Raw genomic sequence first — 15,302 nt, 5'->3', positions numbered from 1 at the left:
CCCAGACAATCCCATCATATAAACATGGACCTAAAGATCTAAAGACGTTTGTCAATACGTTTTTAAAATGTATAGCCTACATTAATGAATAACCAATAATCATGTAAATAATATTTTATTAAAATACAATGAATTTCATTAGGCAATGGCACAAAGTGAATTGACAAACGGTTGGCAACAAGACATGATAAGACAGGTTATTCAAAGTAGTACATCAATATACCGTATGGTATTAGTGCATTAATTGTATAAAGATGGAATAAAAAATAAATAAAACTAAATCAATAGAAAGAACATAAATCGTTTGCAATCAGATGTCGTTGAAAAGACGAATCTTGAGGACTTCACAGCACAGTCCTGAACTCATCGAAGATGAAACTGGGGACATGAGCTTCAGCCACCTTATGGGACGGAAAGGAACAAAGAAAATCACTCATTCACACCCCAATAGTCATCAATGTGGGGTTGTAGTAGTAGTAGTATTATATTGGTCCATCAAGAAGGGTGATTTGGGCAAAGCTTAGGACCGTAATCTATAAAGATACTCAACTATACTTTACTCTGCCCTTATATAGTGTCAATTAAATTGGTTGAATTAAATCAATCAACCATCACCATCATTATCATCAATTCCAACCTTTAGATTCAAACTATCTTGATTGTGCAGTGATTGCTAATGTGTGGCTGGCATGATGGCGGCCCTACGTTAGCACAAGCTAATGTGTAGCTACCATGATGGCGGCCCTACGTTAGCACAAGCTAATGTGTGGCTAGCATGATGGCGGCCCTACGTTAGCACAAGCTAATGTGTAGCTACCATGATGGCGGCCCTACGTTAGCACAAGCTAATGTGTGGCTAGCATGATGGCGGCCCTACGTTAGCACAAGCTAATGTGTGGCTAGCATGATGGCGGCCCTACCTTAGCACAAGCTAACGTGTGGCTAGCATGATGGCGGCCCTACGTTAGCACAAGCTAAAGTGTGGCTAGCATGATGGCGGCCCTACGTTAGCACAAGCTAATGTTCGGCTAGCATGATGGCGGGCCCTACGTTAGCACAAGCTAACGTGTGGCTCACATGATGGCGGCCCTACGTTAGCGCGAGCTAATGTGTGGCTAGCATGATGGCGGACCTACGTTAGCGCGAGCTAATGTGTGGCTAGCATGATGGCGGACCTACGTTAGCGCGAGCTAATGTGTGGCTAGCATGATGGCGGACCTACGTTAGCGCAAGCTAATGTGAGGCTAGCATGATGGCGCAAGATAATGTGTGGCTAGCATGATGGCAGCCCTACCTTGCGTGGCAGTTTGGTGTACTTCACGTAGTCTTCCAGGAGCATCAGGGCCCCCACCACGTCTGACGGCATGTCAGGGATCTTCTGACTGCAGGGGCAACAAGAGGTGAGACAATGTTATAGAAGTGCCTTCCAACATTATACATTTGGATTATTTGTTGACTTATAAGATCGTTAACGACCTAGTTAACTAGCGTCATCTGGAGCGCCAAAATATTAAAAATAAACAACCGATTTTGCTTTGTTACCTCGTGCATTGTTCCATGATTGACCGGATGAATTGACCAATGAGAGCCAAGAACTGTTCGGTGTATCTGGAGTGGAACTGCTTCAGCAGCGTGAGCAGGCCGAGAACCAGGGGGGGCCAGTCCACCGGGTCGGCGGGCTTCCTGCAGGTCATGCCTTGAGGGAAGGGAACCAACAACCCACAGGGTCATGCCAATGCTTACCTGACACGTGACACTAAATGCAAACAATGACTTGTTGAGCCTTTTTTATTACGAAGGAATCTGTGATTTACTTTGAATTATTTGTCTGCTGTTGGGTTATGATGGTGTGCAGACAGCATCAGCAAAATGATGTTCCCTGAAATCCTTTGCCATCTCATGTAATTTCAGCACATTGATTTCCTTCAAATTTTGTTCACGCTGACTTATCGAGTCCATTTTTCCTCCGGGGGTAAGTGGCCAACCGGGTGACTGATTAGCGCACGCACACTATTAACTATTAATGGTGTTTCAGACTTATATGAGCTACAAACTACACAAAACCACGAGCGGGGCTGGGATTCAAACCAAGACTGAGTGTATAAGCTGACTTTGAGATGTATATATTATTTCAATTTTTGACATTTTCCTCAAAAGATATACGGTAAATGTGTAGTGGAAACATCCCTCTGTTATGGGTAATGTTTTTTTTAAGTTTTGAGAACAATGTTTTCCATACTTTAAAAATGTCAAATGTGAAAAAAAACGTCTTCCATCGGAAATTTGAAGCAAGAAATTAAAAATAACGTAGAAATATGCACATAAAAAACTGATGTTGACACTTGCCAATGTTTTTGGTGTACTGTAGTTTTGGCAGCTGGGCGATGACGAACAGGAAGTTGACGATGGGGAAGTAAGGAAGGCGCTTGGTGGTGATATAGATCTGTCACACAGACAACCAGAAAACACTTGTTACACCACTTACTACTGATATACAAAAAACACAGGCCTCATTACATCATTGGCTGTAGAAAGTTGTTGGCACACACACACACACACACACACACACACACACACACACACACACACACACACACACACACACACACACACACACACACACACACACACACACACACACACACACACACACACACACACTTTGCATTGCACATGGAAATCAGCGAAATCTGCGCCTGTACAGTCGCCCTGTTGCCTGAGCAACCACTGAGACCAGGTTCTCCGTGCGGACCTTGTTGAGTGGGTTGTGAACGCCGGCCGCCTCCAGGTAGGCGGTGATCTCGTACAGCAGGGTGTCCTCCTTGGGGTAGGGCAGCGACGGGTCCTGGTAGTGGGCCTCGATGTCCGCCAGCAAGGACCTGAGAACAGCCGTCACAGCAGGTATTAAGAGAGCGGCCGTTGGTCAGGGTCGGAGAGCGACTCGCAGCGAGTCCTTCACCACCGAGTTTGAATGCCTAATTTGATGTTTTAAGATGAATGGGTCATCTCATCGCTTTCAATTGTATTATCAGCAGCTGCCCCTGGCAGGTTTTGTTCATCCTTTGTGATTAACAAATGGAAATTAATGCAATATAGGCAGTTCAGTTAGCAGCAAACAAATGACACTGTCTTTCTGGCCATCTATGTTTGTTTGGAATAGAAGAAGACAACCTGGCCGCTGGATGCATGCGTTATGTACTATGATATCTGGTGTCATGGGAATTTTTTGGGGCGGCAGTAGCTCAGGAGGTAGAGCGGGTTGGCTGGTCACCGCAAGGTTGCTAGTTCAATCCCCGGCTCCTCCTAGCCGAGCGTCGAGGTGTCCTTGAGCAAGGCGCCTAAACCTGACTGCTCCCGACGAGCTGGCTGTCGCCTTGCATGGTTGACTCCGCCATCGGTGTGTGAATATGTGCATGAATGGGTGATTGTGAGGCAATATTGTTAAAGTGCTTTGGGTGGCCACTGGTTACAGGAAAAGCACTATATAAATGCAGTCCATTTACCATTCTACCATTCTTTACAGGTCAGTCACAAAGCCAACAGTAAAAAAAACACCTGACAAACGTGGACAAATCCCAAGGCTTACTTGTTGATGTTGTCCAGGGCAGCGGCCAGGTGCTTGGAATCAAATTTGCAGGAGTAGTTGAGCTCATGGGCGATCTGTTGTCTGAGGATCTGCATCTGACCGACCTGGGAAAAACACGAACATGAACGGGACATGTTTCTCCTATATCCGATGAAGTATCTCAAGAAATCATCCAAAAACCACGGAATACTCGACATTATAGATCAGGACTATTAGTGGAATGAACTTATCAAGATCTGATTGCGTTAAAAAAAAAATGTGTTGCTTCAATAGTGATTCGATACTTTCGATGGCTCTGCTTCACTAATGAGGTTGAACCATCAAAAGTATTGAATCACCATTTTCTTGTGGCTATTAAAGGAACAGTAAATGATTGTGAATGAGCTCTAGGATGGGAACTGGTGGAGAACCTTCATGATGGCCTCCAAATACCCTCCCCAGATCTTCTGGGTCTTCGCGGTGGCGTTGGCGTACACTTTGCTGGCGTTCGCTGAAGGCGAGGAAACAAAAGGTAAAAGGGAAACATTGCATTATTCATCACGTCATCGACAAGACAACACTGGCGGGCGGTGCTTTTAAAGAGGGCCGTCACATACCCACGATGCCTTGCACCGGGTTGGCAGCTGTCATCATGCCCTTGAAGACTTCCACCACGGCCTTGTCCCGCAGAATACTCCTCTGCAACACGGTCAGGAAGTTCTGAGGGGCGGCACGGCGAGATACAGGATGACAGGGTGGATAGACACACTCACACATCTTATGGTCCGTCTGACTGCATGTTAATACATACTCGTCAAGAACAAAGACACCTGCCTGGCAACCCACCCACCCACACACACGTCATGTTAGTCTCTCCCACACAAGCGTCACCGAGCACCAGTCAAGGCCGGCGCTATCGTCACTGACACCTGATTGGTCGAGGGGAAAAGGTCCCGGTCAGCCGGCCAATCACCTGCAGCTCCTTGACAATCATGAAGCAGAGCAGGCGGTCCAGCCCGTTGAGGCCGAAGGTGCCCAGCGTGTCCTGGATCTCCGAGAACAGCCGGTTGCTGGTCACCTCCTGGTGGCTCTTCAGGTCGTACCAGGTGTTGAGCTGGTCCATGAAGCACGTCGCCCTGGCAACATGAACAGGTGATCGGTGTGCGACGCCCCACTCCGATTGACACCTGAAGCTACTATTTACTATTTATACTAGGGGGCGGCAGTAGGTGAGGAGGTAGAGCGGGATGACTTGTAACCGGAAGGTTTCTAGGTTGGTCCTGAGCAAGACACTCTACCCCTAACTGCTTCTGACGAGCTGGCTGTCGCCCTGCATGGCTGACACCGCTGTGTGAATGCTAGGCAATTATTATGAAGTGCTTTTAGGGGCCACTGGTTAGAAAATCGATAAATGCAGACCATTTATGTGTTAGGTACCTCTGTAGTGGGTAATATATTCTGACATTATATACGACTACAACCGACGAATGAATCCCAGGGGGGGCATACAACGTTGACGTTGCATTGCTAACAACAACCGCCTATCTAGCTATTCAATGACATCCCGTTTCCCCCCCGCCCCCAGTGAGGAAGGACCTACTTTGGGTCGGTGATGCGCAGGACCTCTCTGCAGAGCCGGCCGATGAAGGTGGCCGACTCGTCCACCGAGGGGAACTTGGGGATGGGGATGTGGGTGGACTGGTACACGCTCTGCCAGTCCTGGATCTGCAGGCAGAGACACGGGGGTGCGGGAGGCCTTGAGTGTACGCATCTCTCAACGTAAAGCGGGCTTATCATGTTTTAACTCATTTGTTTTGGTTAATACTTGTATCCATATAAGCACTGTATAAATCAAAAAACAAACTCGTTCAATCACTCTCTTGCTCGTTCACTCTCTCTCTCTGGTTCACTCTCACATTGTAACACACACACACACACACACACACACACACACACACACACACACCTTGGTCCTGAGGAAGCTGTTGCACTCCTGCTCCACGTTGTAGTTGATGATGCGCGACACCTCCTCCTGCCAGATCTTGAGGCCATAGATGCTGACGTAGTCCTGGATATACTCAAAGGAGCGGTAGAAGCCGTCCATGGTGGCGGCCATCTCCTTCAGCTTGGGCATCAGCTCGCTGGCCTGGGGCGGAGAGAAGGGCGTCCATGCAGTTATTTCACCTCATTAGAGACCATCTATACCGGGCCACATGCCATGATATGTTGATTGTGGGTCGGACAAAACAAAAGGCTTCGAATTTATACCTTTGAATATTCATAACTGCATGGCCGTCACCTTGACAGCTATCATTAGCCTCGTGCGGTGAAATAGTGTGACGGGGAAAACGACTACGACTAATTTCCTGACCACCACAACATTTTGTTCCAACCGTTTATAAGGATTATGTCTATTTTTGCATCAACATTTATACTCATATTTTTTGAATTTCTTTATTTTGTTTGTAAATATTCTACTACTCTCCTACTGTACGCGTGCGTGCGTGTCTGTCCCTAACCTTGGCCTTGGGGTTGAAGATGAGCCCCTTGTGGAGGGCGTACGCCACTCTCCTCACCAGCTCCTTCCTGATACCGTCCTCCAACAGCTGCTTGGGGTCCACCTGGAGAGACAACATGGCGTCACTCCGTTAATCGGCTGTTATTACCTTTGAAACGCTTCGAATATTTCATAAATCGTCAGGAGCCAGTGGTACCTTGATGATCCCCACCAGGGTGGTCTTCATCATCAGAATCCCCTCGGTGAAGATGGAGATGGCATGGGTGAGTTTGGCCACCTGTAGACAACACGAAGCACAACAACATATATTAATCTCTTACGCACTTATTGTATGTTGTACGTCCTTCCCCTTGGAAATAGTACCTAATTGTTTCTTTCCCTTTTCAGACAATTCTACTTATTGTACGTTGCTTTGGACAAAAGCGTCCCCTTAACATGAAGGGAAATCTTATAATCACTCCCAAAACACTATTTTTAAATCGATTCACTCCGTGTCGGATTTATTGATGGGAGCAACAAGTAAGTGTCACAATAAATCAACATGTTATATTCCTGAGCAGCGGACGACCCATGTCCTGCGGACCTCGTATCGCGGCACCAGCTGGGAATAGTCCTTCAGCTTGTCCTTGTCCAGGCGCGTGGGCACCTCTGTGATGTCGTGGATCTGCAGCTTGATGATCTTGGCCAGCGACGTGAACATGCTGTCTGGGATGATCTGAAGCACCTGGACGGGAAACGTTAAGAGATGTGTTGGAAAACCTGAGACAGGATGTATACATACTTCCCCACACATGGCTGGAGGAGTTTCATCCTGATGAGAAACATTTGGCAGGTTCTGTGTGAGGAATCTTTAAAAGGAGAGCACAGAGTAAACGATATTTCCCCCCCTGGGGGATATGGGGTTCACTGTTACTCAACATAATTGATATAGTGCTGGTATGAAAAACATAGCTTGCATGGTAGCTTTACAGGCTGTGGGCTTTGAAGCACCTTCACAGCCATATTGGATCTATAACATCCTAGCTATGATTTTACTAAACTTCCCAACCAAACGGTCAAACGGGGGGGGGGGGGCATTACCTAAAAATATACTCCAGGAGACGTCCCACAGTCCACAATGCTCACTTTCCAGCTGGTTTCGACCAATCACCACCAACACATTGCAATAAACCACGTCAGAGTTCACCAGAAACACAGCGTATCCGTTTTGAAGTACCTTTCTAACGTAAGCCACGAGCTCCCCGGAGTAGAACTGAGACACGCTGAGGAGGTCCGGGCTGTTGGCCTGGTTGATCCGGAGCAGCGGCAGGTCCAGGGCGGAGGCCAGCTGCACGCACAGACGTCCACAACATGTTACCGCTCGACCCCTTGGTGTAACTACGCAACGGTACCATTGACCGATCAAGACCTCGCTTTCGGTTTCTTTGTTAAACTTGTGTGTGGCTGTACCTTTAAGAAGGTGGCTCTCAGCTTGGTCACCATGGACGGGTTGACCCTGATACTCTCCTGCATGATGCTGGTGAAGCTGCAGGAGACACACGGGGTTAACAGTGCACACAACAACAACAACAGCAGCAGCATCCTGTCAACTTAGAAATAAGAGCTCCTTTCAGGGAAACACAGCAGTTTCCTCGTGTCGCCTGAGGGACATTTGAGGAGACGCCGGTTGAAGCGGATTCAAGAATGTTTGTTTATTTCTATTAAGTATAAAAACTGGCACTGGCTCATCGGAGTGCTGAAAAGGACACGCGGGCCCATTGGTATTCTTGTTTGTTAACAAGATGAATAAAGTGACAGGGCCGGCCAGGCAGACGGTCTGGCTCCTGTCGCTTGGCCGACCATGCGATTGAGCCGTCTGGCGCCATCTGCATGACAACGAGCGATCGTGCGGTCCGTGTTTAATACTAATTCCGGCCAATGGCTTGGCTTCAGAATGTAAAAACTAGAGAAAGTGATGCTGCTGAAGTTGAATTACAGAGAGTTGGATCCGAGTTGGCTGATTGGGACTTCTCAAACCTTTTGAAGTTCGTCCTCCAAATAAATATGATGTATTGACGGCGATGAGTGGATTATTTTGTTTTGTGTCCTTGGGGTAGCCTGATATGCATATGGGTTCACGGGTGATTGCTGGCTTATAAAATAAAGATATGCGATACAGTTTTGATTGAAAACAAATACGACAAATGATAAATGGACTTCATTCAAGCAGCACTTTTCTAACCAGCATCCACTCAAAGCGCTTAACAATACGGCCTCACATTCACCCATTCATGCACACATTCACACGCCGAGCGGTGGCAGGCCTGCAAGGCGACAGCCAGCTCGTCCCGGGTTAGGATTCTTGCCCTCTCCGCTAGGAGGAGCCGGGAATCGAACTAGCAACCTTCCGGTTACCAGTCCACCCGCTCTACCTCCTGAGCAATACAATTATATGGTCAAAAAGGTTGCATTAAAAGGACCCATATTATCCAGAAACAGACAGAATTGTTACACGGCTACTACTTCCTAACCACTTAGGGTTGGGCCAGTGGCTAAACAAGTCTGGGAACTACTGACTCAATGTATTTCTCGTTATCTGACTTAGCTGATGGTCTAAAAGAGAAGGCAGTCCCTTAATGAACAGAGTGATGGCTTGCTCCAGCCTTCTACCACCGGGACAGGCGGAGGACTCTGTGGTCACCTGTCGATGATCTGCCAGGCGTAGGACAGGTCTCCTACGATCTGCATGGTGATCAGCACCTCCTCCTTGATGTTGATGGTGCGGATCATCTGGTGGAGGAACTTCCTGGTGTCGGCCAGGAACTGGCACACCTGCAGGTTGGACTCCAGCTGGTGGAACTCCTGGACCTGAGACGGGTCAGGGTCAAAGCCGAGAGCGGGAGAGAGTTGTCAGACAGTGATGGATCCAGACAACGTCAGCATTCTAAGCTCCACAATGTGGACCTTTGCAAAATACTGTCTTTAGCCTTTTATCGATTTGATACTTTTATCAAGCAAAGGTCTTTGTGGAACGGGTTTCATTCCAACAGCTTTGAACTGTACAGACTTAACGCTCCTTAAAGTAATGAATTGTAAGAAATCGAATAGTATTTCCAGAGGCGTCTCCGGCAATTCTGCACAGGGTCCAGCCCCGCCTTGTAATTCAATATTCAGACCCTCTGAGACACTGTTTCATTCCAAAGATCCCATCTAAAGACATCTTAAAAGCTTTGAGTCAGCGATTAGCTATTATTTACCACTGATTAGCCTGCACTTAATTTTAATTAGCATGCAAAACGCATTAGCTTTCAGATGATTCTCTCAGGATAACCCACAGAGATTAGGCTGCTCCTAATATCATTACAGGGAAGCGCATCCCTCAGTTATCAATGCCATCCCCACTGCATAGGTGAACATCATCCCTACCTTAAACACCAACCCCTGATGGTGTCTCCACGTAAGGGGGGGACAAAATATCGACGCCCTTCGTGCAATACGAGAATCGATTCACTGGAGCCAAATATCGATATAATATTTTACTATTTAAAAAAGAAATATATATGCATATATATAATTTGTTTTAAGATTTTATGTGTCATTTTTGGGCTTTATTCCTGGATAGTTAGACAGGAAATATAGACCCAAATATCTATATAACTTAAATAATAAAATAAGGCACACTGAAACAGATTTCCCTGCTCCCCGATGTGGTGCTCAATACATGAATGAAGGAAACTTGACCAAAGACGAGTAAATGAGATCTCAGTTTGGACGATGCATAACCTTTTCACAGTCCTTTTGTATTCATCATTAGACATATATCGTGATGCATCGTTATAGGATTGTCTCTAACAATATATTGATTATTGAAGAATCTGTGTATTGCAGTGTTATCGCTTCCGCGGGCCATGCATCGCGTTTGGTATCGTATCATGAGGTACCCTGTGATTCCCACCCCTAGGGGATGAAGGCGGGGTCTCACCTCCACCAGAGCCTGGATGAGCTGGACCGTCTTCCTGCCGGCCGCGGTGGAGTCCTCGTAGTTCAGGGACTCTATCTGCTTGGAGATCTCCCTGAACCAGGCCTGGAGGTTCTCTGTGAGGGGCGAGGAAGCAGCATTAAGGCCTGGATCAAAGGGAGCGTTTCAGCACCCTGGGGCTGGCTTTCTGCAATCGTTTTCAGATCAATGACAGCAAAGCGTTTTCCCTCGCTTCTTTTTTCCCCCCCGCGTCTACCCACTCTATCCACACTGAACGCCTTGAGTTGAAAAAACATCAACTCACACATAATTTGCGTTTTTTTTCCATTATCCAATCAGAATTGAGAGGCGGGACTTCTGAGGGGGTAACGAAAACAAATGTAAACAACATTTGGGGAGAAACTAGTGCAAGTCCCCTCAGCCAATTAAAAAGGGTTTAGGATACCAATACAGGGTATCAGGTGTATACGCAATGATCGTTGTAATCAATGAATATTCTAATGATCATTATTAGGACAAATATAACATAATAATCATGCATGATCCAGACGTTAAGGCTAGCCAACGTCCATTTAGGTAACAACACATCTTTATAACGATGACTATTATCAAAACATACTATAAAAAGCCAAAAGAGAAACATGGTACTGTGTCCCACCGTTCTTCTCCACCCGCGTGAGGGGCTTGACCCCAGAGAACACCTCCGCCAGCTCCGTCATCCTCTCAGACCCCTCCTTCTTGTAGCTCTCCCATTTGATCTGCTTCTCCAGCAGCATCTGCTTGAACATCTGGAGGAGATAGGGGAAAGGGGGGGGGGGGGGTGCAGATGTTGGGCGCAGGCCCGACAAGCGACGACCATTAGTCAAATGAGAAGCGTAATCAGAATATTGAATTTGGGTTCCCTTTCGTCGCTAATCACGGCTGAGTCGGCGGCGGCGGGCGGGCATATGCTGGTCTGTCAACAGACAGCGGCTCGGGGCCCGTCTCCCAACAGATGGATCCACCGCTGTTCACTGGTTGGGACATCAATCTACCGCGCTGTTTACACACACACTCGTTACAACGTGTGGAGGGACCGGTTGGTACGGGTTGTAAAAATTGTTGTGCTTCGGTTTAACGCGCACCTTTATGCGTTGGGAGTTTTTGCTAATGGCTAATGAATGTTCAATGTGGTTTATTTTATTTGCTACTAATCAATTAAATTGATTCTAGTCGTGACATGGTATAAATAAATTCTATACTCTTTCTGTTTATAATTTTGCATTAAATCTTTTTTTATTTTTTTATTACAATAACGTTGTTGAGCTGTTCCATATAATACTTGTGAAAACTCAATAAAATCCAAGTAAAAAATAAACTAATAGTTTTACTCCTTTATACATTCTGTGTGCAGTTATCTGCTATCAAAAACAAGATGAGTAAAGATGAAGTCGAGATTTCAGTAAGAATGAATGACAACACCTGGTTATCAGAACAGCAGTGTGTGGGAAGCTCCAGGGGGGCGAACAGGACAGGGTTTTACCTCTTTGAGGGTGAACTCAAACTGGGCCGTGTCCAGCAGCAGCTGGAAGAGCATGCGGGGCTTGTACTTGGAGTCCGTCATCACCTGGTCCTTGATCTGACGCAGACGCTTGTTGTTGACGTCGTAGGCTAAGGAACAGAACATGTTACAAATAACATGTTGTGTAATTTGTGGTTTCATTTAGAAAACAAATATGACTATCAAAATGCTAGCCCGGATTTTAGATCTTGAATCATTTAACATAACATAAAATATGAAATAAACAAAAAAGATGTACATTGCAAGCTGGCTTATGTGCTAAAAATGCTAACTGAGCGAATACAAATGTACTTATGTCGAGTAATATTTTTAATACAAAATACAAATATATTTTGATGCATCTAACGTCAATATTTTTGCACAATTATTTTCCTTTTTCAATAAATCCCATTGGGAAGTGTATTTTTTTGTGTAATCTCACCAGACTCTGCAGTGTGTAGCATCAGCCAGCGGATGGCGACGTTGCAGTCCCTCAGACAGTTGAGCAGCTTGGGGATGTTATCCAGGATGATCTCCTCGCGCAGGAAGCCCTCCTTCAGCAGCTGCTGCACCTTGGGCTTCAGGATCTCCATCCCCTCGGCGTAGCGACACGCCTGAGACGGATCAGATCAGATGTTGGAGTGATTTTTAAGTTGCGTGACATATTTACAAATCACACAGATGTTGCAGTGATTATTTTTTTGGTTGCCTCGGTTACATGAAAGGTTAACAGATCAAAATGTTTATTTATTTGGAGACAAAAATTGGAGAATAATAAGATTTGATGTTTTGCATTGTCATTTGACGTTGAGGTTTTTAATACAAAAAGGACACACTAAAACTGTTTGTTATCCGTTAAAAATACTATCACTAAGAACAATGTGATTTTGTCAAAGTCAGGTGCTCAGAAAGTATTTCCTGCTTTTCAAAAAGATAACTGCTCTCTCTACAGCTAGCCATAGAAAACCTTCACAGTACCTGCTCCTTGATGTTAGCCGTGTCCAGGGTGTAGTTCAGGGCTGTTTTGGCAGCCTTGTATGGCTCCCAGGCCTCGACCAGATTCACTGTGATCCCCATGTAGATACTGATCACCTGGATATGGTGCATGACACAACACAGACACAAGTTTAAAGATCCTGTTTCCCCCCCCAAAAACAGGACAATATGGCGGAGGACCAAGATAAGCCTTTTCCAGGTTCACTCACCCAGTTGTCGGGGAAGTACTTGTCCACAATCTCCCTCATCTTGGCCTGCTGGGTTTGCAGGATGCTGGGGGTGAAGTAGAGGCACACGTACAGCATGGAGGCCTGGTTGGCCAACGCTGTGCTGCGGTGCTCTGGCAAGGGGTAGGCTGACACCTGACCACACACGTACACACACACGTTAAATGATATTGTCTTGTTTTTAATCAGTTTAAGATTATTTGGATCACAAATGTTTGAGAGACCAAATCAATTGAGTTTCAACAGATTTTGCGCTATATCATAATTTTTGTATCATGAGGTAGATTGAAGATATCTTTTTAATAAGAGATTACAATTAGGAAATTGCATGATCGGACATAAAGCACTCAAAACAAGAAAGTACTTTGACACATAAAAAGCTGTCTGGTGAGTCATCGCGGTACATTCCGGCCCCGTTCCGCCCGGTGTGTTGGCCGATTCTGACCTGGTTGTAGATGTCGTCGGAGCGCAGTCGGCCGATGACCATGCTGACGAAGGTCTGGCTGACGGGCACCCTCTGGAAGTAGCTCTCGGGGTAGCCGGGGGGCCGCTTGGCCCCCGGCTGGCTGGAGTAGCCCGTGCTCCGCAGCAGCTTGCAGATGTCGTCCAGGTTAGAGTCCGCCGACGAGCGCGCCGCACTGACGCAGGAGAGAGGAGAGAGTGAGGGAAAACGGAATATAATATAACCCGTTTACATCATTGAAAAAAAATCCCGCTTGATAAGAAATATTAAATGTAAATTTTAAGGGTTTTTTATGTATTCATTTATATATAAATACACAAAAAATTAGAGATATTCTGAATAGCAATAAGATGATTATTGACCCCTCCGATATATGTTTCCTCTTGCATACCGAAGCTGAGCTGTGACCACCTCCCTTCACACACACACACACACACACACACACACACACACACACACACACACACACACACACACACACACACACACACACACACACACACACACACACACACACACACCTGTATCTGTAGTAGGACACCAGCATCCTCTCCCTGACCTCGCCTTCGATCTTCTGATCGATTACCGTTAGCATCACTCCGTACAGGTACAAGGCCTCGCACTGAGGGAAGCGAAGGTCACGTTATGTCATGACAGTTATTGAACAATATGCATACCTCAATATTACCAATATTCATACTCACTTTAAACTAAAAGCTACAATTCTTAATTATTTAACACACAAAAAAATTACAGAATGTATGCAAGATTATTATAAAGATAGTCCACCAAACATACAGTACATTTTTAATAAGGTAACGGTATGTGGCCATGCTACTTACTAGTAATTGTTTCCCATCCTCATTGATGATGACCGTCTCCAGGGTCTGCTGAATGTAAACCCCCTCGTGCAGATCATCCAGGTATCTAGACACAAAAAACAATAACAGTTTCTTTACTCATCACAAAACTGGAGATGATTGTTTCAGTGTCGTTTGACAATAAACTGGTTGTATTCAGAACTGGTAGCACATCAATTGCTATATCCTGGTTTACCTCTTAAGGTCCATTATATATTTATGGACACTTTCAAACGCCAGATAGAAACGTGTCAGGATCTCAATGTTGTTCTCTCTGAATTCTTCATCAAGGTCTTGAAGTTCTGGTTTGGCTTCAAGTTTCCCCTCATAGTACTCCGGACCCTAGACACAAATGAAACATTATTCAAAAGTCTGAATACAGAGCAATCATCTGTCAAGTCCATGGGCTATGTTAGACGTGACATAGTCACACAGTGTGTCATGTGTTGGATGCATGGTACCTTGAAGTAGCTGAAGTCACAGATGATGTCTCCATATTTCTGCTGGTCGTTCTTGTCTCTGAGCCTGAAGACTGTGGGGATGAATTCTGAGAGGCGCAGGAGCTCTGCGATGATCGCGTTCCCCCGGGACACTATCCTCAGGACCGCCTGACCACACAGGTTGTTCTCGGCGAGGAAATCTACCATCGCGACGATGTTTGTCACACAGTCCTAAAGAAGAGGAAACACACAAACATGGTTAACACGTGAGTGTGCGCTGTCAATGTGAGCTAAACCCGATTGTCAAGTTAGCAGATTAGCTCTGATGCTACATATTCAACATGCACGACTTTGAACACCCCTGCTATACTTTAACAACTTCAACCCCTTCGAAATGCAGAACAGAAAACACGTTAAATAACCTATAAAGGTTTTACTGCATATCACCGAGTGTCTTCTTAAATTCCTGTTTACTTCCGCATGACCAATCACATGACCTCCGCGGGGGGCGGGTCATGTGGTTGGTGGGGTTTCGCTCGTTGGCTGAGGGTTGCGTTTGAAACGCCACCAGCAACATGTGACAGGTGAACACATGTAAAGCAATGCAACTCATTAGTGAACCAATTTTAATTGTTTTTTAAAGAAGCTTCTCCATAAAATGTTGCCTGGTTTTATAAGAATCATAAAAAATAATGTTTTGCACATCTGATGTCAGACTTGAGAGTCCAACGCTAG

General features: G+C 45.7%; 1 protein-coding gene across 2 annotated transcripts; it reads right to left on the bottom strand.

Annotated features, from left to right (window-relative positions):
- Window positions 1-99: 99 nt before the first annotated feature.
- On the bottom strand, window positions 100-15,087 carry washc5 (WASH complex subunit 5). Of its 2 annotated transcripts, none has more exons than XM_030370047.1 (29): window positions 15,015-15,087; window positions 14,589-14,798; window positions 14,324-14,469; window positions 14,110-14,194; window positions 13,789-13,889; window positions 13,250-13,442; window positions 12,787-12,939; window positions 12,560-12,673; window positions 12,024-12,195; window positions 11,564-11,691; window positions 10,700-10,829; window positions 10,045-10,157; window positions 8,764-8,930; window positions 7,533-7,608; window positions 7,300-7,410; window positions 6,667-6,807; window positions 6,280-6,360; window positions 6,085-6,186; window positions 5,532-5,711; window positions 5,166-5,290; window positions 4,539-4,701; window positions 4,183-4,285; window positions 3,997-4,076; window positions 3,587-3,690; window positions 2,753-2,879; window positions 2,347-2,443; window positions 1,543-1,696; window positions 1,295-1,382; window positions 100-401 (listed from the first exon to the last, which is right to left on the bottom strand). In XM_030370047.1, the coding sequence occupies exons 2-29, from the start codon at window positions 14,772-14,774 to the stop codon at window positions 345-347; spliced, it is 3,477 nt and encodes a 1,158-aa protein (XP_030225907.1). In that variant the 5' UTR covers window positions 14,775-14,798; window positions 15,015-15,087; the 3' UTR covers window positions 100-344. The 2 variants fall into 2 exon arrangements, with proteins under 2 accessions (XP_030225907.1, XP_030225906.1); XM_030370046.1 differs by having other exon boundaries at window positions 14,990-15,084.
- Window positions 15,088-15,302: the final 215 nt, after the last annotated feature.

The sequence above is a fragment of the Gadus morhua genome, chromosome 11 (genome assembly GCF_902167405.1).
Source record: "Gadus morhua chromosome 11, gadMor3.0, whole genome shotgun sequence".
Taxonomy (NCBI): domain Eukaryota; kingdom Metazoa; phylum Chordata; class Actinopteri; order Gadiformes; family Gadidae; genus Gadus; species Gadus morhua.
This window is presented reverse-complemented; position numbering and strand designations above follow the sequence as displayed.

What these genes read in the sequence shown, in the direction of transcription:
- washc5 (XM_030370047.1), bottom strand. Translation starts at nt 14,774, where the DNA reads ATGGTAGATTTCCTCGCCGAGAACAACCTGTGTGGTCAGGCGGTCCTG. An exon ending in AGCTGGTGCCGCGATACGAG is followed by an intron (nt 6,361 to 6,666) that starts GTCCGCAGGACA and finishes TGTTGTCTACAG; the next exon opens with GTGGCCAAACTCACCCATGC. An exon ending in ACACCAAACTGCCACGCAAG is followed by an intron (nt 402 to 1,294) that starts GTAGGGCTGCCA and finishes CCGTCCCATAAG; the next exon opens with GTGGCTGAAGCTCATGTCCC.